Source organism: Callospermophilus lateralis, chromosome 1 (genome assembly GCF_048772815.1).
Source record: "Callospermophilus lateralis isolate mCalLat2 chromosome 1, mCalLat2.hap1, whole genome shotgun sequence".
In the NCBI taxonomy this organism is placed as follows: Eukaryota; Metazoa; Chordata; class Mammalia; order Rodentia; family Sciuridae; genus Callospermophilus; species Callospermophilus lateralis.
This window is the reverse complement of record NC_135305.1, coordinates 6,813,096-6,835,128: the sequence shown is the minus strand read 5'-3', so window position 1 is coordinate 6,835,128 and position 22,033 is coordinate 6,813,096. Positions and strand designations below refer to the sequence as shown.

The 22,033-nt window shown below is 44.0% G+C and overlaps 1 protein-coding gene across 1 annotated transcript; it reads right to left on the bottom strand.

Moving 5' to 3' along the window:
- Nucleotides 1-9,753: 9,753 nt before the first annotated feature.
- Nucleotides 9,754-20,650, bottom strand: LOC143390942 (GTPase IMAP family member 5-like). The gene is made up of 4 exons (XM_076843433.2): nucleotides 20,591-20,650; nucleotides 13,462-13,554; nucleotides 11,145-11,193; nucleotides 9,754-10,601 (listed from the first exon to the last, which is right to left on the bottom strand). Exons 1-4 carry the CDS (start codon nucleotides 20,648-20,650, stop codon nucleotides 9,754-9,756), a joined length of 1,050 nt encoding a protein of 349 aa, XP_076699548.2.
- Nucleotides 20,651-22,033: the final 1,383 nt, after the last annotated feature.

Sequence of the window (22,033 nt, the reverse complement as noted above, 5' to 3'; positions counted from 1 at the left end):
TCACACACCTGTAATCCCAGCTACTCGGGAGACTGAGGCAGGAGAATTGTAAGTTCAAGGCCATCCTGGGCAATAGTGATACCTTGTCTCAAAAAAAGGGGGAAGGGGAGGGTTCTGGGGATGTAGCTGAGTGGTAGAGCACTTGCCTAGTATGCTCAAGGGCCTGCGTTAGATCCCCAGCAGATTAAAATGCCAAAGCACTTCTTATATTACAACTGCACAAAGAGGCAGTGGCCCTCATTTGGCCCAGGGCCTGCCTTGTCAAAGAGTATATTTCCCATTATTGCCTGGGATGCATGAGTGCATGGCATCTTTAACTTCAGATCAGTAAAATCCTGGACAACTGTGTGACGCCTGTGGGGATCTGGGGAAAGGGTGGGTCCACATTTCAGTGGTAGTAAGGAGCAGGCAGACACTGGGGTGCAATACAAGCAGAAGGTGGAATTCAGTGGAAACAGGGAAACCGATGAAACCATGTGGTCGGATATATAAGATGAGGACAGGGATTATATTTAGAGGAAAGGTTTCCCTAGAGGCAGTCAGGACCTGGGCTGTACCACTAGCAACAGGGATAGAGAGCAGGAGGTATGGGAGACACTGAGGCTGGGGTCAATGCAAGATGGTCACTGACAGTATTAGGGTGTAAGGGTCCGGCGAAGCGTCGGAGAAAGAGACCACAAGAGACCAGCCTCATGCAACACGCAGGGGGAAGTTTATTAGGATCCGGTTCAGCGCGCTGAGGCTCCAGGCAGGCTCGCACAAAAAGGGAGAGCAGCCCAGAGCCCAGAGCAGGGGTCAGGCAGAGCTTAAGTACACTTTTTGGAGAGGGCGGGGGGCTTTGCATACATCAGAACAAATCATCATGAGGCGCGGGAAAACTGAACAACAACTCTGAGACCTGATTAGTACATTCATTGGCGGGAACAGATTGGACAGGGGTGATTGGTCACTTCCAAGCGGGGTGCACGTTTAAACTGATTGGTTTTAGGTCCTGCGATGTCTACGTGCCATTCTACACAGAGTCCCAAGTTATTAGACAACCAGAGGAGCCAGTGAGAATGTTTACTGGGCAGTTCGGGTATTGTTCTAACAGCTACAGAGATTACAGGTTCCGGGGGTAGCAGAGGAATTTAACAATACTTGGTCTTTTACTCTTTAACCCAAGCCTTGCGGCTTAGAATCAGCTTAAAAATTTTACCTTTACATTCCCCACTCCTTTTTCTGACTACTTTTAATCTTAAAAATAATGAATCATAATTATTGAAGGGTCTCATTTTACATGAGTTGTTTCGCATTCCCTGGAATCATTTTCAGCATGGCCTCCATTTTAGATCCCACTCGATATTAGACCGAATCTAACTACACTGACTACCTTACTTTAAATCTGGCTTTGTTTTCCCCCTCTAATTTGGGAACTCCTTACTGCTGTAAGGAAGGGGGGCGAAGATGATCTTTCTGGCTTCTTCAGGCTGAAAAGGGACGGTGTGGGGCAAGCAGTTTGGAGTCCCCCTCTAAAAATCGGGTCTATCGAGTGGTCCATGATAAAAGTCCAATTGAGAAGTAACAGACTGGAGGGCCATTTGAGTGATGGGTGGTCTATAAGAGAAACAAGAATTCATTAGTACTGGAACCAGACTGATGCAGCAATAAATGCCATAGCACAGAATTATTGAGTATAATGACAAAGACAAAGACTAACAATGTTTTCTACCAGGAAGTACCAAGAACCAGGAGCTAAGATATGGTTTCCATGACAAAATTGCTGAGTACATGGCTTCTGTCTGAGCATGTAAATCTTTAAGGATATTTGTCACACAACATTTAACTTTTAGGGTTACAGATGTCCTTTCCCTTAAGATATAGTCTGTCTAATAATTTAATGCCATCTGATCTTGCAAAATCCTTTTACTTGTATGATCTCTGTGCGTAATAGAGAAACCTTTAATTCTGTTACTAGGGCTGGATAACCATACTAGCAAACATTAAGCCTACCTGCATTGGTTAGAAATCTTAACCTTAAGCTAAAACTACTCTGGCAGTTCCTTTTGATGGTTATCAGGCATTTCTACCTAAGAATCTCTTTTGTAGCCTCTAGTTTATGTATTTATGGAAGTTACATTTAACTATTACTATCATTTAAAATGTCCAGGAACAGCTATGCTTTGGCTTTGACTGTCTTTGCTAAGTGTTTAAGATGAAGCAAGTCAAACTGACCTTTGTTTCTATCTATTGTTAACAGTCAGCTGAGTTTCCTGGGAGTCCTCGGGGAACTTACAGCAGCTTTTCAGTTCTGCTAGTGCCATTTGCGCTGCTAGTGCTATTTGCGCTAGGATGGGTCCAGGCCTTGCTTGACCATATGGCTTCCCTCGGAAGCATCAAATATGTTTCCCTTCTCTGAAGACCCTCCTCTTCACAGCAAATGCACTGATTGGCTTTCTGTCCTCCACTGGTCTCATTAATCTCCCTGTTCAGGAGGTTATGTGGCCTAGAAATGCAGAGCCCTTTGGAGAAGTCCCCTATCCCCTGACTCAGACTGACTCAGAGGGCAAGAGCCAAATTTTTAATTTTAAAACTTAATCTTAAACATCCAGCAAATAAGTTCTAACAGCCTTATATTAAAAGTACTGGGCTTTAATGTCTATCTCTCTATCCTGTAGGTGGTAACTCCTTATCTTAAGTTGACCCAGGTTGTAAGTTCTTAAAGCAGTACCTCTTTAAAACATTAACAGGCAATCCTCAGACCATCTATAAGCAAACTATAAAACAAAACTAACTAGGGTAAAAACATATTTAGTTCATATATTAGCTACCTAGAATTTTGGCAGAGTACATCCCCTGTTTGAGATCCTGGCAGTCGTGACAAAAACCAACTTCTGGACACAACTTTACCTGTACTGAAATCTGGCCTACTTTTTCCATACTCACTTTCACATGCATCCAGATGGGACATAGAGCCTTATCTCAAGTAGGGCAGGGCTCTTTATAAATCTTAAATACTATAGTTCTAAAGCTGACCTTTGCTTTTTTTAGATATCATTTTATAAAGTTTACATAAACTGTTGTTCAAGTTTACATGAACATTAGCTATCACAACATAATATCACACCTAAAACATGAATTAAAGAAAGGCTTAAAGTTTCTAACCTTTTGTAGAAAAGTAGCAAAGTATTTTTGTGTTTTGCAATAAAACCTTTACACAGATTAGGCCCTCATTAACTTAAAAATATACTTAAATTGTATCTCAGTGTAAAAAGGTAACATAGAACTGTACATATCTTATTGATACCAAGTCCAGTTTCAGAACACAAATGATATAATTGAATCTCTAACATGTTTTTTTTAAGCCTAAAATTACCATACAACTTTAGGACACCAGTTTGATATAATGTTCTTTTGAAGCTTCTACCTTACAGACTTGTGTACCTGGAAGACATGAACACATTAAAATTAGATGGCAGGCAACCCGTCTATTGGCAAGTTTTTCCAGATATCGTCACCAGCACCTGAAGAAGATCAGGGGGAAAGGAACAGAATGAAGATAAAAATCAAGGCAAAGGTCAATTTTTGGCAGAAGTTCCATGTTGGGGGACTGACAGAGAAGAGACCAAGGGCCATGATGAGGTTTAGAAAGACATAAAGACTCATAAACCCAGGATGGTGGATTAAGAGGTTCTCCGAACTTGTTGTCTCCTACTGTCTGATGTCCGTTGTATTCCATCGTACCTTGTAGTGAGCTTCAGCACTGAGTGAACTGTTCTCTTGAAGATGTTGGGGGTCCATTGGTCATCAGAGGCTGGTAGTGCCTAAGCTTTCTGCAATTAGGTTTGAAGGAACTTCATTATGCAAAGCAAGAGAGTACAAAGGAGTATTGAAAGATAACGGTTGTTGTTTAACCATAGTTGTATAATTTTTTTAAGATTACTTGTTCAAAAACTTACACATATACCTAACTTATACAAACCTTCTTTATCACTTACTTAAACCCTCTTAATTACCTAATCACATAGACTTTTTTATCTAGAAACACATTTTTTTTATTAAATCCATATCTAGAACCTTTTAGTTTCTCTCTTTCCATCTGTTAACCTCCTTCTGTTCACATTTTGAAACAATACTTGTAAATTTTTTAATTTAAGCAGATTGTTTTATAGACATTAACATTTTATCTGTTTACCCAATTTAAATTGAACCGTTTGAATCACGTGAATCAAAGATATTTGGATCCATTTTTAAAAATTTTTTTATGAGCGCTCCTCATCTGTCAATTATCATATCACTGCAGGATATATGGACATACACACATACAGACATACCGACATACAACACATAACACAAGTTGTCTAAAAACTCCACAGCTGACCAAAAACAGAACTGATCAGAAAACATTAACTTGCCTGTACGATTAAAATCATGAGCTTAAAAAGATGACTGGCCAGTAATTAGTAAACACCATACAATTTACTTTTTGGTTTAGTCTAGTTTGAGTTCAGGTAAAAAGACACTTTTACACCCCCCCCTTTTTTTTTTTCCTTGGGCCTGAGCTTTAAGCTTCTTCTGTTTGCATATCAGCTTAAGCCCTGACTGAGGTCTGGAAGGAATTGGGAAAACCAGAACTCTGGGCAGAAACCTTATGTCTGAGGCATTTTAACCATAAGTTATAATTTCCAGGTTTGGATGTTGAAAATTATGATACAAGTTTAAGATGCAATTTTTAAAACTATTTTTATATCTTTTTACACTAGAAAAACTTGTTCACATAAAACTGAAAATAGGATCTTATTTAATAATATAAAGTTACTATCAGAAGAGATCCCTTCAGGATCATTAAGCCAATTTTTTTTTGTTCTGAAGTTTTTAAAGTAGTAGTAAGTTATATTAAATTACCTGAAAATTTTTAAAAAGAACCACACCCTGCCATGTATGTCTAAAATTAAGCTTTTAAAAATTTCCAAAACTGTTGCTATTTAATGTCATTTTAATAAACCAGACCAACGTTTTAATCTAACACTTATTTTTTTCAGAATCTTACATGTTGAGGGGAACAGATACCATATCATAATTTATTATTTTTGTCCAAGTCAATGTACTGGAATGCCTAGTGAAATTTTGTCAGGCTACCCAGTTTAAAATTGAAACAAGTTTTTTTTAGCATGAACTATCTGAAATCAAACTAAACAACTGTTTAAGCCCAATTATACTTATTTAGCCAAGATCATCTCTAAGAAACAATTTATAATATCAACACATTCCTGCATCTATTGTCCCCTTTTATGAAGTAAACAGAGGTGGAGTAATCCTTAAAGTGCAGGTAAGGAATAAGGAGTTTCCCAAAGCAAAATGGCTTTGGCAGCTGCTGGAAATTCCTTAGTTCCACCTTTTACTCATAGGATTAGTTCCTCTGGCTCGGTTTGACCCCAGGCACCAGGCATTTGTCTCATTTTTTTAACTTTTTAGCAGTCGGCTCCCAAAAAGTTTATCCTCTGCTTGCAGTTGTTTCGAGTGCTAGGCTTCCCCAAGAAAGCAGAGTGGAGACTCCTTAAAAGTCCCCTCGGGAGTGTCAAAATTTGTGACTGAAAATTTGGTTCTCATCTCCAAAGCCAATTAACGCCTAATTTGATAATGAGGACAGGGTTTCGAGCAGGCATTTCCAGCTCAAGCCGACTACGGGAAGAAAAGAAGACACTGCTTCCCTAGTCTCAGTATTCAGCCTTAGATGGAATTTACCACCCGCTTTGGGCTGCATTCCCAAGCAACCTAACTCCGGGAAGACCCGTTCGTTTCTTCGGCCCGGGATTTGGTGATCGCTGCAGCCGGGGAGGGCTGCCACACTTGGGGGTTCTGGGACCCGGTCCCTTTTACCCCCAGGAGGGAAGGAGAGGGCCCGGGTGCCCCCGAGCTGCTTTCCCTGCTCGCTGGCTGACGGAGGGGGGGGGCAGTCTCCTGCTGACTCCTCCTCCGACCCGCCCGCCCCGCTGTGGTGGAAACCTACCCAGTGGCAGCCGGTTGCCGGCAGAGGAGGGGGAGTGGGGAGAGGCGGTCCCCCGCCGACCTTACCCCCACCCTGCCCGCTCGTCCCTTGCGCCCGCAGGAGCACCCCCCTCTCCAGAGAGGGGAGACGGGAAGGGGCGCAGAGGACAGATGGGTGGAGGGGCCGGGAGGAACGGGAGGGGACAGATCCGCCATACTGCAGGTTGAATCCTCCTGGTGGACTGCGCGGACCCCACCCAAGCAGGAGGAGATTTGCAGAGGTCCTGAGAGGTTAAAAGTCATGATCTGGAGGGCCATGCGGCCCTGGCTGAAAGACAATATCTCTGACTTTGCGGATTAGAGAGAGATGGAGGGACCCTCCTGGGAGCCATTCAACTCCGAGGGTGGGCCATTCTAAAGCTCAGAGAGACAATACACACGTGACACAATGAGAAGCAATCACAGACGCACAGTAAAACTTTTAACACAAGTTCAGAAGCAAAAATTAAAGACAGACAGTGAATTTAACCTGAGAACAACAAAAAGAATTGCCGGCAAAAACCAGACGGGTTGGCAGCAGAATACATCTGACGGGGGCTCCTCCCTCTACCTGATGGGGGGCTCTTCCGTGCCCCCCCCAGTCCCCCAAGGCATCCCTCTGGGGAACGTGGCCCGTGGCTCCAAAGACACGTCTGTCCACCACAGCCAGGGAAAACTTACATTTTCCACTGGCAGCCACACGCTGCCAAACCCAAACCAAGGCTCTGAGAACTTACGCCCTCTGGGAGCTTATGCCCGCCATTGAACCACCAGAAACCAAACCCGAGCGATCGCGAAAGAAAAACAAGAAGGAGAAAAGGAGAAGAAGGAGGGGAAAGAGAGAGAGAGAGAGAGAGAGAGAGAAAAGGCGCCTTACTTACCCCTGAAGCAGTCCGTTGGGTCTCCCTGTCCGGAGATGCACAGTTCCCGGCCAACGCACCAAATGTAAGGGTCAGGCGAAGCGTCGGAGAAAGAGACCACAAGAGACCAGCCTCATGCAACACGCAGTGGGAAGTTTATTTGGATCCGGTTCAGCGGGCTGAGGCTCCAGGCAGGCTCGCACAAAAAGGGAGAGCAGCCCAGAGCCCAGAGCAGGGGTCAGGCAGAGCTTAAGTACACTTTTTGGAAAGGGTGGGGGGCTTTGCATACATCAGAACAAATCATCATGAGGCGCGGGAAAACTGAACAACAACTCTGAGACCTGATTAGTACATTCATTGGCGGGAACAGATTGGACAGGGGTGATTGGTCACTTCCAAGCGGGGTGCACGTTTAAACTGATTGGTTTTAGGTCCTGCGATGTCTACGTGCCATTCTACACAGAGTCCCAAGTTATTAGACAACCAGAGGAGCCAGTGAGAATGTTTACTGGGCAGTTCGGGTATTGTTCTAACAGCTACAGAGATTACAGGTTCCGGGGGTAGCAGAGGAATTTAACAATACTTGGTCTTTTACTCTTTAACCCAAGCCTTGTGGCTTAGAATCAGCTTAAAAATTTTACCTTTACGAGGGGATGAACCAGGATCTGTCTTGGCAACACCTGAAATGCAGCTCCATCTGCAGCAGTGCCCTTTGGAGTAACAATGGGTTGAGGAGAAGAAGGTGAAGACTTTGGATCTGGATATGCTGACCTTGAAGCCCTCTGAGGGCTTTGGTCCAATAGACAATGGATGGTCTCATCCTCCCTCCAGGGAAGGCAGTCTGGTTCCAAGAAAGTATCAGAGAGTGGGGCTTCAGGAGGTTGGCCCCCCTCCATGTGTGTGGATGGCTCATTCCCAGGCTTCCCAGTCAAAACTCAGCTCACCACTTTCCCCTGAGCAGTGTTGCCTGGTCCCCAGCTGACATGCCCCTTGTGAACTTCCAGGGGACCAGACTGAGCATTAACCCAGGGCATCTACAGGAGGAGTGAGGCTTTCCCTCGCCCTTCCTCCCACAGGAATGTTTGCTACACAGATTCCTTGGAGCAGACAGATGTGAGCTCTGTTCTCTCAGATTTCCCTCTAACTGGTGAAGAAGCACAGAGGAGCACTGCCTAGAAATAGTATTTCCTCTGCTCCCATTTGTCAAAATAATCCAACTAGAAGTGTTTTGCTAATTTCCTAATTCTAAGAACAAGAAAAAACAAACCTTTTCATTTACTCTGGATGCCACTTCCTCAAAGGAAGCAAGAGAACAGGGAAATTCTGACAGATTTCAAGGATAAAAAAGGAATGTGGAGAACTCTTCATCAGTCCAAATGCTTTTAAGTGCAGGTGAAAAAAGACCTGAAACCCAAATAGCTTGCCCTATTAGGAAATGTATCGGTTAACATATCTGGAAAAGCAGAGATAGAGTAGGCTTCCAGGGTGGAGGACCCAGGGTCTGGGTTTTATTCCATCTCTCTGTTCTACTTGGAAGCACTGTCTTCAAGTCTGAGTTAGCAGCAAGATGGCTATTGCAGTTCCAGGACCACAACCAGGTCAAAAGGAAGAAGAGAGGCTGGTTCTTTATGTGGTGCTGAGGATCGAACCTGGGCCGCACGCATGCCAGGCGAGCGCGCCACCGCTTGAGCCACATCCCCAGCAGAGAGGCTGGTTCTTGCTATGGTTCTCCCCTGGGAAGGAAAAACCTCTTGCTCCACCTACCAAGACTTTTATTCACTTTTCATTGATTGGCCTGGTGTCTCAAGAGCATTTCTGAACCAATCGTTTTCAAAGAGAATGGCATTGTATGTACCTATGTGTATATATCTATGTATTTAGTTGATGATAGTTTTTTTAAAACATTTTCCACATTTTATTGTTATATTATAGTTGTACATATTGAGGGGATTTGTTGTTACATATTCATATTGCACACAATATATCAACACTCAAAAAATAAATATTTGCCTAAATTTTTAAAAAACAGGACTCACGATGAAAACTACAAAACACTGGTGAAAGAAAGAAAGGAGATATTTCATAGACTGAAAGAATCTACTGGTTAAAGGTGTTGACTCTTGTCAAATTGATATAAAAATTTGGTAAACAATTCTTATCAAAATCCTAGCAAAATTTTTATAAATAAGATTACTTGGGAATTTATATGGAAACACACACACAAAAATTATTCCTTAAAATCCCCAGCATTTTCCCCCTTCTTCCCTTCCTCCTATCTCTAGGTCCCTTTTCTCTACTGATCTCCCCTTGATTTTTAGGACATCCATCCCTAACCTTTTTTTTTTCTCTTTCCTCTCTAATTTCCACATATGAGAGAAAATAAATGACCCTTGACCTTCTGAGTTTGACCTGTTATAGATGGTTTCTAGTTACATCTATTTTCCTACAAGTGCCATCATTTCGTTTTTCTTTATGGTGGAATAAAACTCTTTTATGTGCATATACCATATTTTATCTGCCCACTCATCCATTGATGGATACCTACCTAGGCAGTTTCCATAGTTTTGCTATTGTGACTTGTGCTGCAATAAACATAGGTATGCATGTGTCATTGTAATAAGATGACTTTAATTCTTCAGGATAAATACCAACCACCTGCAGGATAAACACCATACGACCACCTGGGTTGTATTTAGACAAAACATCCCTGGAACTGAGGACCCGGTTCTGAACCAAACCGGAAGTCTGTTAAGAAAGAAGGAGAAACGGAGCTGCCTAGACCTGCAGCCCTCCACAGACCAGGGGAGCGAGCCTCTTTCTGATGGAGGATACTTAGAGCAGTGGATGCAGTAATTGATATATTTTGAAATCCCTAAAACACAAAGCATCAGACCTGATAATATATGATCAGCGCAATAACAGTAAGAATTAAGCTGCACCAGATAATAATGGCACAAATTTCAAAAACAGTGCAGTTTTCGGCTCTGCGGGTCGCCTTGACCTGGCAGTTCCTCTCCTCCTTCCTCAGCGCCTGCTTCTGCCTGTCCACCTGCGCAATCACCTCGGCCAGGTAGTGCGCATAGGCTTCCGGGCCGCCGGCGCCCCCGCCTGGCTGCAGCTGCAGCCGCGGCCCGGGGAGGAAGAGGTGGTCGCCCTGGTAGGAGCGCTCGCGCTCCAGCTGCTCCACCACCGCCATGAGCTCGGCCAGCTGCGCGCGCTGCTGCTCGCCCGCCGCGCGGTTGTTGAAGGCGCAGTACCTGTGGCCGCACTCCGCCAGCAGCCGGCGCAGGCCGAGGTTGTCCGTGTTGACCACGTAATGGTCCAGGGACTCGTCGCCCAAGTCTTCCCGGTGGGTGAAGAGCACGATCGTGTGCCTCATGGCCTGGGTCCCAAACACCTCCTTCACCCTCCTCACTGCCACCGCGTCCTGGGCCGTGAAGCGCCCCAGCTGGGTGACCAGGAGCAGCACGTGGGGCCCTGGGGCAGACAGCAGGTAGCAGTCTGCGATGTCCTTGTACATCTCCTGCTTGTGGGCCTTTGCCTCAAAGATGGAGGGCGTGTCGACCACCAGGATGCCCCTCCCATTCCACGTGCCCCTCTCCCCCTGGCAGGCCTTGGTCACCGACTGGGCGGCCAGCCTGGACTCAAAGGCTGGCCGGCAGAGGATGCTGTTTCCTGTGGCGCTCTTCCCGCTGCCTGTTCTGCCCACCAGGAGGATCCTCAGCAGCAGTGCTTCTGGGAGGAAGCCATCACGAAAAGTTAATATGTAAGAAATACTTTGTCCAGAGGAGGAGGAAAACCAGAAGGGAAAGACCCAGAGGAACGCTCACCCTAGGCCAATTAGGAGGCCATCTGCTCCCATCACCTCACACCCACGTGTCGTGAAAAAAGGAGACTGGCACAAAAATCGTGGAATCAGTTAACCGAGCTGGTCGGAGGCCCAGACATTATCTCTTTGGGAACTGCTACATTTTGCCACCCTTTCCAGGGCCTTCCCTGTGCTCAGGCCTGAGGCCCCCCCAGACTCTCTCCGGAGGCCCTGAGCTATTCATCCTTCACTTCTGCTCCTCCCCTCCTGCCTGGGCTCTGTTTTACAAGACGCAGGGAAGCTTGCCCTTGCTAAGGAGAGTATGCAAGCTAATAGCCTAAGAGTTCAATTCCCTGGGGAATTGAACTCTTTGCTCCTGTTGGGGTGAACACAGTCTTGTGCCTGGGGAGGCTCGCCCCCAGCTCTGTTGAGAAAACCTCCACCCCGAGCTCCACCTGCTGCCTCCTTACCTGTGGGGGAGGCACCTTCTCGGTCCTTCCAGAGCCCTTCTGCTTTTTCCTAGAGAGGAAAACAGACAGGGATGGCTCATGCTGGAGTTGGATGTCACATCTGACAGAAAACATCACATTTTATTGATGAGGACGTGGAGGCAAAAAACAAAATCAAAACTTGCTGAGGTCACACACTATTTAACAGATGCTCTGACACTAAAACCTGCTGGCCCCAACAGGCAAGCACAGGCATGTCCTCTTCCTGTGGCCCATCTTTAGTGAGAGTGGCCAAAAAAAAAAAAAAAAAGACCAAACAAGTCAGTCAGTCGTTTTCTACTGAGCATGCAGCTGTCTGGGGTCCTGGTCTGCCTTTAGGGTCTCAGTGCTGCCACCCAAACTGAAGTTTTCTGGCTGTTGTCCCCACTCAAGAAACTCATAAAAACAATTCTTTTCTGTTTCCATGGTGATGTAGCACAGAGGGTGACTGCTTCCCTGATTTGCCCAGGACTGAGCAGAGTCCTCACCAAAGGTCTCCTTGTGCTGAAACTGGGGAAATTCCAGGCAAACCGGGAGGAGTTGTCCATCCAAGAAGTGGAGACTGCGGGGGTCCAAGTTGGGGGGGAGGAATAGGGGGCATGTTTAGCATCGGAGGGAAAAGCTGGTGTATCAGCTCAGATCAGTGCTCCTGCCCTCAGCACAGTCTTGGACCAGCAGCTGCCTCAGAGGTGTCTCTCCTCAAGCCCCCTGGCCTTCTTCACGGTCCCTCAGACCCTTTCTCTTGATGCTTCCTCTCCCACCCCCATCTCCTACTCCTGCACTCAGGAGGTCCATCCAGGCTGCATGGAAGAATGAGTTTTCGGGTTCACTGCACAACCTACCAAAGTGCTCTCAGGACCTTGTTGATGCAAAACTTTCAGGTGTTTCCTTGTAACAGGTTTAAGAAGTTATTGCTCAAAATGAGCACCTAATTGCAGAATCTCAGGCTCTGTCATGGGTCAATTGGGGGTGGGGGGGAAGACTTTTTGGAATAAATGAGTTTTCCTGGAGCTCTATGGGATCACACCATAGAAGATTCCATCGAGCCCCTCTACATAAGAAATTATTCAGCCATCACCTTGACAGGAAACAAAAATTAGTAAATCAATTTGGAATCATTTTAACTTAAATACTAAATGTCAAAATTTAGCTTCTATTAGACAATTCCCTCGCAACTTCTTTGTAACTCCTCTGAGGATAGAGAGTAGAGAAATGATAGCAACTTTCTGCCTCTTGGCCTCTCTGTTCTTCACTTAGTCCCATGGAAACTTCCAGTTGGGATACACAATTCAGGTCTGAGTTACCCAAGCTGAGGAGCCACAGTCTGATCACATGACTCAGGCCTGCTCTGACATCCAAGCATGTGCCAGGCTTTTGCGTGGAGTGTTTTCTGACCCCTGCGGTCCAGGAGACTTTGAAACTGAGCGTGAAGGTCATTCTGTGTTAGTTTGGCCCAGGCTGTTGCACAGGTGATCTAGTCATTCATGAATGTAGGTGTTGCTGTGAGGGTGTTGTACAGATGAGACATTCAGCCTCCAGGACAGGGTAGAAAACTTAGTTGGGAAACTGAGGTTTCCCAGGGAAGGAACTCTGTATCCAGACTGCAGTGCCAGTTCCTGCCTGGGTCCAGCCTGCCAGCCTACCTACAGCCTTAGACTTTGCCAACCCCCACAGTCACAGGAGCCAGTTCCTGGAACTAAATCTCTGAATACATGTATCTTGTTGGTTCTGTTTCCCTGGAGAAGCTGAAGGATAACCACAGCTAAATCTCTCTGGAAGCCCAGAGACAGAGCAAACCTGAACACAATTCTCAGCTTCCGCTGGTTCTTTTTGAGGACAGGAAAGGGTAATGTATTGTGAAGATGCAACTTCAGTGGGGGAGGGCAAGCAAAGAAAACAGTACTTTATAGGTGACAGCTCATCTGCAATGCTGATGGTAGGAAATCAAGACACTGCCCCACCACCACGCTGCCCCTGGATCCCCTTGAAGATGGTCTCCAGGGGAGCAGTCAGGCAGGCTCCAGAGCATCAGAGGAAAGAGAAGACCATGTGGAATGAGCTGCAGAAAGGGGGTGGAGGAAGGTTGGGGCTGAGAGTCCTAAACTCAGGAAGTTCTAAGGGACCTTGGTCTTGGGCTCTTCTCCACCCCTAACTGGGGAAACCAAGACTTCCCAGACTGCAGACAGCAGGACTCCAAAGAGTGTCAGTAGATTCTTCACTGTGGTTCCCAGGCTCAAGGAGGGGTAGCCCTGTGCCCACTGCTCCTGGGTCCCTCTGGGTGTCAAGCAGAGCTACTTACATAATTCACATGACATGTTTGGTCAAGTGACCGGTAGCAGGCCATTTCCTCCAAAGGTGAGAAACTTCTGTCACTGCTCTCCCAGAATCCAGCCTGTGCAGAAAGAGAAGTAAAAACAGGTGTGAAGACTTCCAAGTTTTTCTCCTTTCCTCATTTGTTTGTTTGTTTTTAAGGCTTCTCCGCCCCCCTCCGGTCACAGTGTTGCTTCTGGGATCGGAACTGCCACACCTCCAGCCAATGTGACTGTCACCATTTCCTCACTGGACCCTTCCCCAACTGTGTCCCCTACAGAGAATCATGCCCAGGACACTGCCAGCCTGGATATCCCTATCACCCACAGCAGCATTCTTGGCCAGTCATCAGCCTGTTCACTCATCTGCTCCTCAGTCCTTTGATTCATTCATTTGAAACTGTTGTTCTTAAACTCCGCTCCTGAGCAGACACTTCTTGCCCTGGGAGGATGGTCGGATCAGTTTGAAGGACAGCTCCCACCCCAGTCTGGGATAGAATCCCCTGAGCTAGCTGGGAGGAGGAATATCCCTGGGCCCCTCAGGAATCCGCTCCTCCTGCAGCTTCTCCAGTGCCCAGGCCTGGAAGAACCTTGGTGGGGATGGACATGGTGGGGATCGCCTTTAGGGGGAAAGGTAACATGGTCTTAAACTGGTGGATTGGATCTTTCTCTCATTTTTCAAAAGTAATAATAATAATACTCTCCCCCACTTCCCTCACTGGAGTCTCCTGAAGACAAACAGCACCCTGGTTAGGGAAACACAATGTGCAGACATGTGCAGGGCTGAGTCAGGGCAACTCTCAGGAACAAAGCCCTTGCTGCTTGCAACTTCATCCTGAAGAGTTGTTTTAACTAATTACCAATTTTATTTATTTATTTTTGGTACCTAGGATTGCACTCAGGGTCACTCAACCACTGAGTTACAACTCTAGCCCAGTCCTATTTTGTATTTTATCTAAAGACAGGGTCTCACTGAGTTACTTAGCACCTCACTTTTGCTGGGGCTGGCAGGGAATTCACAATCCTCCTGCCTCAGCCTCCAGAAGTGCTGGGATTACAGGCATGCACCATGGTGCCTGGCAAATTGTATTTTTTTATCAGAAAATAAAGCAAATGCTTCATGTGAGCAGGTCACTTGAATCATACTCTTTTAAAATGTTTCTCCCTCTTTAGAATGGAAATTATTTCTATGTATTTATCATTAACAAGAAAAATAATTAGAAAGAAGTAAGATTACAATCAAAAGATAAATTTCCAGCCTGTTCTTCAAAGACTGAAAAAGATATGTGTGGGCAGGTCGGATGAGGGGTCAATTCTTCCCTCACCCACATGTGCACCTAGATAGGGCCTCAGCAGCCACCGTGTGCACACATGAAAATGCTTTTGCACAAGAAGTAAGTTCATTAGTATTAAAATAGCACCACTGTATGAGATCACTCCCTTCAAAATTTTAGGTTCTGAAAAACATAACCTCAGTAATATTTGCAGCTTTCACCTATTTGGGATACTGGGCTATATAATTCTTTTTTTTTTAAACCGTGTATAATTCTTGATCCTTATTTGGAATAAAGAAAAGATTTAGAAAGATCAAGTGCCTTGTCCAGGTTGGCACGTATTGTTACTGGTAGGATGAAGGGAGAGAAAGAGAGGGGACACAACAAGTGAGATGGGCACTCAAGGAGATCAAAGCAAGCTCCTTACCTGGCCGATGTGACAAGTGCAGGTAGGGTCTTGCAAGGCCGGCAGAGTTCTTGGAGCAATCCCCTTCCTCTCCTAGGCAGCCTCTCTCATTGTTTTCTTGTCAATTCATAAAAACATAAGAGCAGTAAGAGATGAAATCTGGCTCACAAAGTCTTACTACCAGAGAGAGAAGGATCGTGTTAAAAAAAAAAAAAAAAAAAAAGTGATATATGGGTGTGACCACTGGAAGACAGCACTTTTTTTTTTTTTAAATAATAGTTTCATTTCCTTTCTCCACCACATCTCTGCAATGCTTTTCTCCAAACAGGTTCTCTGCAGAATTAAGCCAGGAGACAATGTGCCTCTCCCAGGATTACCTTTTTTTTTTTTTTTTTAAGTACTGAACTCAAGGCTTTGTGCATGCTAGGCAAGTGCTGTCCCACTGAGCTACATCCCCAGTCCTCAGTATTTTATTTTGAGACAGAGTGTCTCTGAGTTGTCCTGGCTGGCCCCAAACTTGCAATGCTTCCACCTTGGCCTGCTGAGTTTGTTTCTTACATGAAATTCTGGTTGGCAGAAAAGTTTCGACCCCAGGCAGCTCTTCAAGTAGCCTACATGAGGGTTAGACATTTAGCTTGAGACATTCTACGGCTCCCTCTTATTTCTCTGCCAAATGTCCTGCTCTCAGTTTACCCCCACTACAAGGCTCAACGGAGTTCCCTGCCCAGGCAGACTTCATTTCCACAAGCACCAGGGAGATAAACAGTCCCATCCATGATGTGCTAAGCAAAGTGACAGGCACCCAACCAGAGTGGCTGATACCACTGTCTTTGTACACTGTCTGCTGGGAGCTCTGTGTGTGGGCTGAGCTGAGGGACCTCTGGAGACTTTCTCAGGGGATTAGGGCAGAGCTTGACCAGTTAGATACCTGCATGTTTGAGTTCAGATTAATTTTTTCACAAACACACAAAAAAACTATAAGCAGGAAAATGGGATACACTTAACTCTTGGATCCCAGCTCAGTTCAGAGAGGAGGGCAGTTATAATGCAGATAACACACAAAACACATTTTGCAAAGAAAGCCAGGCTGGACTTCCTGGCCTTCCGTATCAGGTGGTTATTTAAACTTCTCAGATAATAACTATTTCACAGAATGAGCTGGATGCACACCCATCTGAGAGCAGAAAGAAAGTCAGGCATTTAACCTGCAGAAGATGTTATCTTCTTGCTATTTAAAATGCTCTTATATCTCATTTTTGCCAGGGTGGTGGGGTGAGGGGAACAGAAGGCCAAAGATGATCTCTGCTAAAACAAAAACAATGATTTTGGTAGACATTTATTAGCTCTAGACAGGCTTCACATAAATGATTTTATTCCTAAGGCCAACTCATTAGGCCTTCTTAGCATGTATTTTATGAATATTGATATACAAGAAGGGGACGTCGCTCAAAGGTGTCAAAACCACAGTGATTAAGTAATTAAGCCTCCATGGTGGAGGGAAATGTGGAGTTTTACCCACCTTTTGAAATGTAGGCTAATAATCCCAAGTCCAGAAAACAGGGATCTGGATGCGCCACTTCCCATGCAGTGGAGAAAATGCAAATTGACCGTGGAACAAAGAATCTGGATTCCACCTTCAGTCCTTGCCTTCAATGCTCTCTGGGCTGAGATGGGATGGCCATCCATTTAGGTCAATTGAGTGCCTTTCTTCTAATCTGCTTTTCATAAGCTTAGTTGATTTTTTATATTTAGTTATTTATATTTTTCTTGTTGATTCGAGAAAGCCCTGTGCATTAAAGATACAAATTATCTATACCATTACACACATGTATACCCCTTCTCTGCATCCTTTCCTTTTCCTATTCAGAGTTCCATGGCTATTTGGAGTTCTTCTTTTTCATTCGGTGTTAATTGGTGGAATTCTAATTCTGGCCATCAACTGGTTTTACAACAAAGGATTGTGGGATTGCTGGTGAAAGAACTGTCAGCAAAATAACCAAAGGAGTAAATTATCCTTTTCTCCTACAGCTACAGAGAAAAACAGCAAATATTATTCCTACAAGATCTGTGAAATATCTAGCATTCAAAAGTCAAAGCTCTGTCCTGTGAAAATAACTCTGCCTATCTAAAAGTCTATAGATTACGATTGTTTTGCACTTCATGATATGGTTTCTAATAATGAGTCACAAATCTAACTCTGGTCATCCTTAGCAGGTCTAAATACTTATAAGATTTCTTGGACTTTTGAGATTTTAATATTATGATCTTATAATACTTATAAGATTTGCAGAGAGATTTGCTGCTGTGTCCCTCTTCTACCACAGACATACCTGTAAAAAATAATACAAAATAGTCAAAGGACTTGTAAATCTATTTAAGTTCATAATATACTAAGTAAAATAGAACGGTCAACTATTGTAAAATGTCTTTGCAAATACCGCCCCCTGCTGTTTTGCTCATAAATGTTATGTTTTTTGTTTTTTCCCCCTCAGTCTGGAAATTTTAATACATGTTTTCTTTAGTGTTTCTGTTGTTCTTAGAAATCCCTCCTTTTCCATACCTTATTTAAAAAATATATTACTATGTCCAGACAAAAATCTATACATGAATGCTTATAGAAGCTTTATTCATTGTTGCAAAACCAATTGAAAGACCAAGGTGTCTTTGAATAGGTAAACAGAAAAGCTGTGGTCCATCCACACAACGGAACCATGTTCAATGCTACAAAGAAATGAGCTAATGAATCATGACAAACAGAGAGGAATTGAAATACATATTGCTAAGTGAAAGACACTAATCCAAAAGGGCTCTGTTCTGTGTGATTCCAGTTTATGACGTTCTAGAGAAGGTGATGCTATGGAAATAGTAAAATAGTCAGTGATTGCCAAGGGTTCTGGGAAGGGAAGGAGAAATGAACAGATAGAGCAAAAGTCATTTTTAGGGCAGTGAAATTATTGGGGATGATATTGTAATGGTGGGTACTGTCACTATACATATGTCAGAACCCATAGAATGTACATTACCAACAGTGACTCCTAATGTCAACTATGGGCTCTGATTAGTGATAGGTCAATATTAGTTCATCAATTGCAACAATCTACCCCACGAATGCGAGACATTACTAATAGCAGATACTGAGGGGGCAGAAGTAAGGTGTGTATGGAAACTCTCTGAACTTTCCAAAGTTTTCTGTAAGCCTAAAACTTAATAAAAACAGGCCTATTGATGTTTTTAAGAGGTGGGTGAAAGGAGGTATGGAGGGTGAAAAGAGGTGGCTAAGGAAAGAGGAGGTGAGAAGAGAAGAGAGGATGAGAGAACTGGGAAAAGGAGAAGAGAAAAATAGGAAAGGGAGGGGAAGAACAAGGGTAATTTGCATATGGTAAACTCCCTCCCCTTTAAGAACTCACAATTGGTTAGAGAGACAGCCAGTCATCAAATAAAAATGGTATGAGTGCTGTGAAGATATGAAGTAAGTCTTAGATCATTACAAGAGTCTTATTCTGATACAAGGTGCAGATGGCCCTTCCCCGGCTACCCTGAAAGACTTTTCTGGATCACAGTGAAGGCTTCTGCTCCCCCAGGATTCACCTAGCACTGTTCTCCTTATCTGATTGCTTGGGGTTTTGCTTTGTTTTAAACCTGCGTCTGACTTCTCTTCATCTTTCTGTTGATTCATTAATACATACACATATACATAGATATGAATACAAAGAGTAGAAGGAATACTGATATAATATATGGTAAAATGTAAAGATATTTTACATACAAATATATTATGATTAATAGATATATAATAGCAGAGAAGTAGAACTATGATATTTAAAAGTCAAACTACTTGTGAGTAGGTAAAATATTATATAATGATACACTAATCAAAAATTTAGATTCCTATACCAATGGTTAAAAATTGTTTAAAGAGGTACAAATGATAACTCAATAGAGGAGAGAAAAATATAATCATAAAAAAAATGTTCAACTAGAGGGCTGGGGTTGCAGCTCAGTGGTAGAGAGCCTGCCTAGCATGTGTGAGACACTGGGTTCAATTCTAAGTACCATATATAAATAAATGAATAAAATAAAGGTCCATCAATATCTAAAAAAATTGTTTTAAAAACAGTTCAATTAATGAAAAAGAAGGCAAAAAAATGAAAAAATAACAGAGTAGATAAAAAACAGCTACAAGTTGGAGATTTTAATTTAACCATATCAATAACTATGTTAAATCTGAATGACCAAATACATCAGTAAAAAGCCAGAAATAGTCAAGACCCATTTATATAAAGACTTTTAAAACCCATTTTGAAAATAAAGTCATAAATAGGTTAAAAATATGAGAATGCTAAAAATTATATACCATTGAACAATATCCAAAAGAAAACTGGGGTACTTATAATAATATTAGAAAAAGAAACTTCAGAACAAGGACTATTTCGAGGATAGAAGGGAATATTACTTAATGATAAAGATGCCAGTCCACCAAGGTGATTAACAATCCAGAATGTTCAGGCCCTTAACAAAACAGCACATCAAGAAACACTGGAGGTCAGACAGATGGATATCTACAATTACAGAGGGAGGTTTCAACCTTTCCCTGTCAGTCATGAATAGACAAGTAGGCAGAAAATCCTAAGCGCAAGGATGACTGGAACAGCACTATTAACTATTAGCCGACGGGAGTTTTAGGACAGGCCAACCAACAGCAGTGGGACACATGTTCTCAAGTGCGCGTGGGACATCTGCCAACCCAGACCCTATTCTGGGCCATAAATCAAACCTTAACAAATCTAAAAGAACATGTTTTCAGATCACAAGGCTAAGGGGTGGAATCTTACAGAGCGGGCAAACTTCAGGGAGAAACTCAGGTCAGTAGGGGTGTGCTCGTGAAGGGGTTGTAAGGTTCAACAGGTTTCCCGTGCACATGCTCCCACCATGATTATTTTTAAGTGGATTATTTCTAGTATTATGTTTCCGTCATGGAAACACAAATGAGAAAGTAAGTGGAATTCTCATTTACTGCCAGCGGGAATACAAAATAGTATAGGCACTTTGGAAGTAGTTTTGCAGTTTCCTTTAAAGTTAAACATACACTTTCCCTGTGAACCAACAATCCACTCCCGTTTGTTGATCCAAATAATTGAAAACTTATCCTGACAGAAAAACCTGTTGTGAATGTTTATAGAAAATTCATTCATAACCAAAAACTAAAAATGACTCAGATGTCTTTCAGCCAGGTGGTATAATGAATAAGTTGGTGTATAGTCACAAAATGGAACGCTACTCAGTAATGAAAGTTATCTTGATTCACACAATATGGATGAAACCGCTCAGTGAAAGAAATAAGACTCCCAATGTTATTGAATAATCCCATTTACACAACATCCTGGAAAAGGCAAACACTATGGAAACAAACCAGTGGTTTTCAGGAGTTGGGGGTCAGGCCTCAGAAATGATGTCCCACTGCAGGGCATCCTTGGGAAACTCTATGTCGTACTGCATCATGATTGCGTGCCCTGTCTGACCCACAGGCCTGAGCATCACAAAGTTCAAATTTCAGACTATGTGAATTTCTGAAAGATCAACCAGGGTATTGATTTTTTTCCACCCAAGATGGAAAGCAGACTGAGACAGACTGATTTAACTGTATTATAAACAAATAACAACCACACTGCAGTGGGCAGGGGAGGTTACTTAGCTGATCTCAGTAACTTTGCAAGGCCATGTTTTGACTGGAGATAGTAAGGCTAAAAACAAAAAGGGTGTGCGAATCGAACTCTATTCTCCAGTTGCTAAGGTGGTTCCTCACAAACCCTTATGAAACCATCACACACTGCAGTTCAACAAACAGGAAAGCCTGTGGTAGTTAATGGGATCCAGGTTTCTCACCGTCGGGGAAAGAGGTTAAAATAAACAAAGGGATCATGCTAGAATAAATCCTGGGGCTGGACAAGGGTCAGAAATATCAACATGAACCGATGGCTGGTTCCTTTTAGAGAGGGAAAGAAATATAAATAAGTGTGTGATGGTTAATTTTGGTTGTCAACTTAACTGGATTAAGACACGCCAAGAAAATCGCTAAAGCATGCTTCTGGATGTGTCTGGAGGTGTTTCCAGAGAGGACTAGAGTGTGGCCTGAGAACTGAGTGAACAAGACCTGCCCTGAGAGTGGGCAGCACCATCCGGGGGCCTGGATGGAGCACAGCGCACCAGTGGCAGGGGCTTGTGCACCCACGCTGGGTCTTCTTGCAGAATGGGGGTCACTTTCACTGCTGTTGTCACCTGTGGACATCAGATTCCAGGCTCCTCAGCCTTTAAACATGGACTTGGGCCAGCAGCTCTCCAGGGCCTTCCAGGCTGTCACTGTGGCCCAGGGCTGCGTCATTGGTCCGTCTTGTTCTGAGCCTCTGGCTTCTTAGAGTAGCTCGTGGTTCCCTCAGCTCTCCAGCCTGAAGACCACCGTCTGGCACTTTCCAGCCTCTCATCATATGAGGCAAACCAATAGATCCCCTCTTGTGGTGATACTGGTTCTGTGGTTCTGTTGCTCTCGAGAACTCTGACTAGCCACGTGGGTCAGCCGCACACACGGGGATTTCCTCGCTTCGTCCAACGAGAGAGACTACAAGGAGTGGCAGCTCGGGAGCAGCCAGCACAGCCAGCACTCCGATCCTGGGTTCCAAATTCCATTCTCCAGTGAAAGGAACCGGGACTCCTCGGGGGAGTATGGAAGTGGGGACTCCAGGGCTGAACAGGGAAAGTGAGCACAAGATGATCCCAGAGTATCTTATGGTGCCAGGAAATAAGAAAGTCAAAGCAAATCAGTGAAATCTTTGAAAAGGATGGGGCCTGTCAAACGGGCAGATGGTAGAGGCAGAACCTTACTTCTGT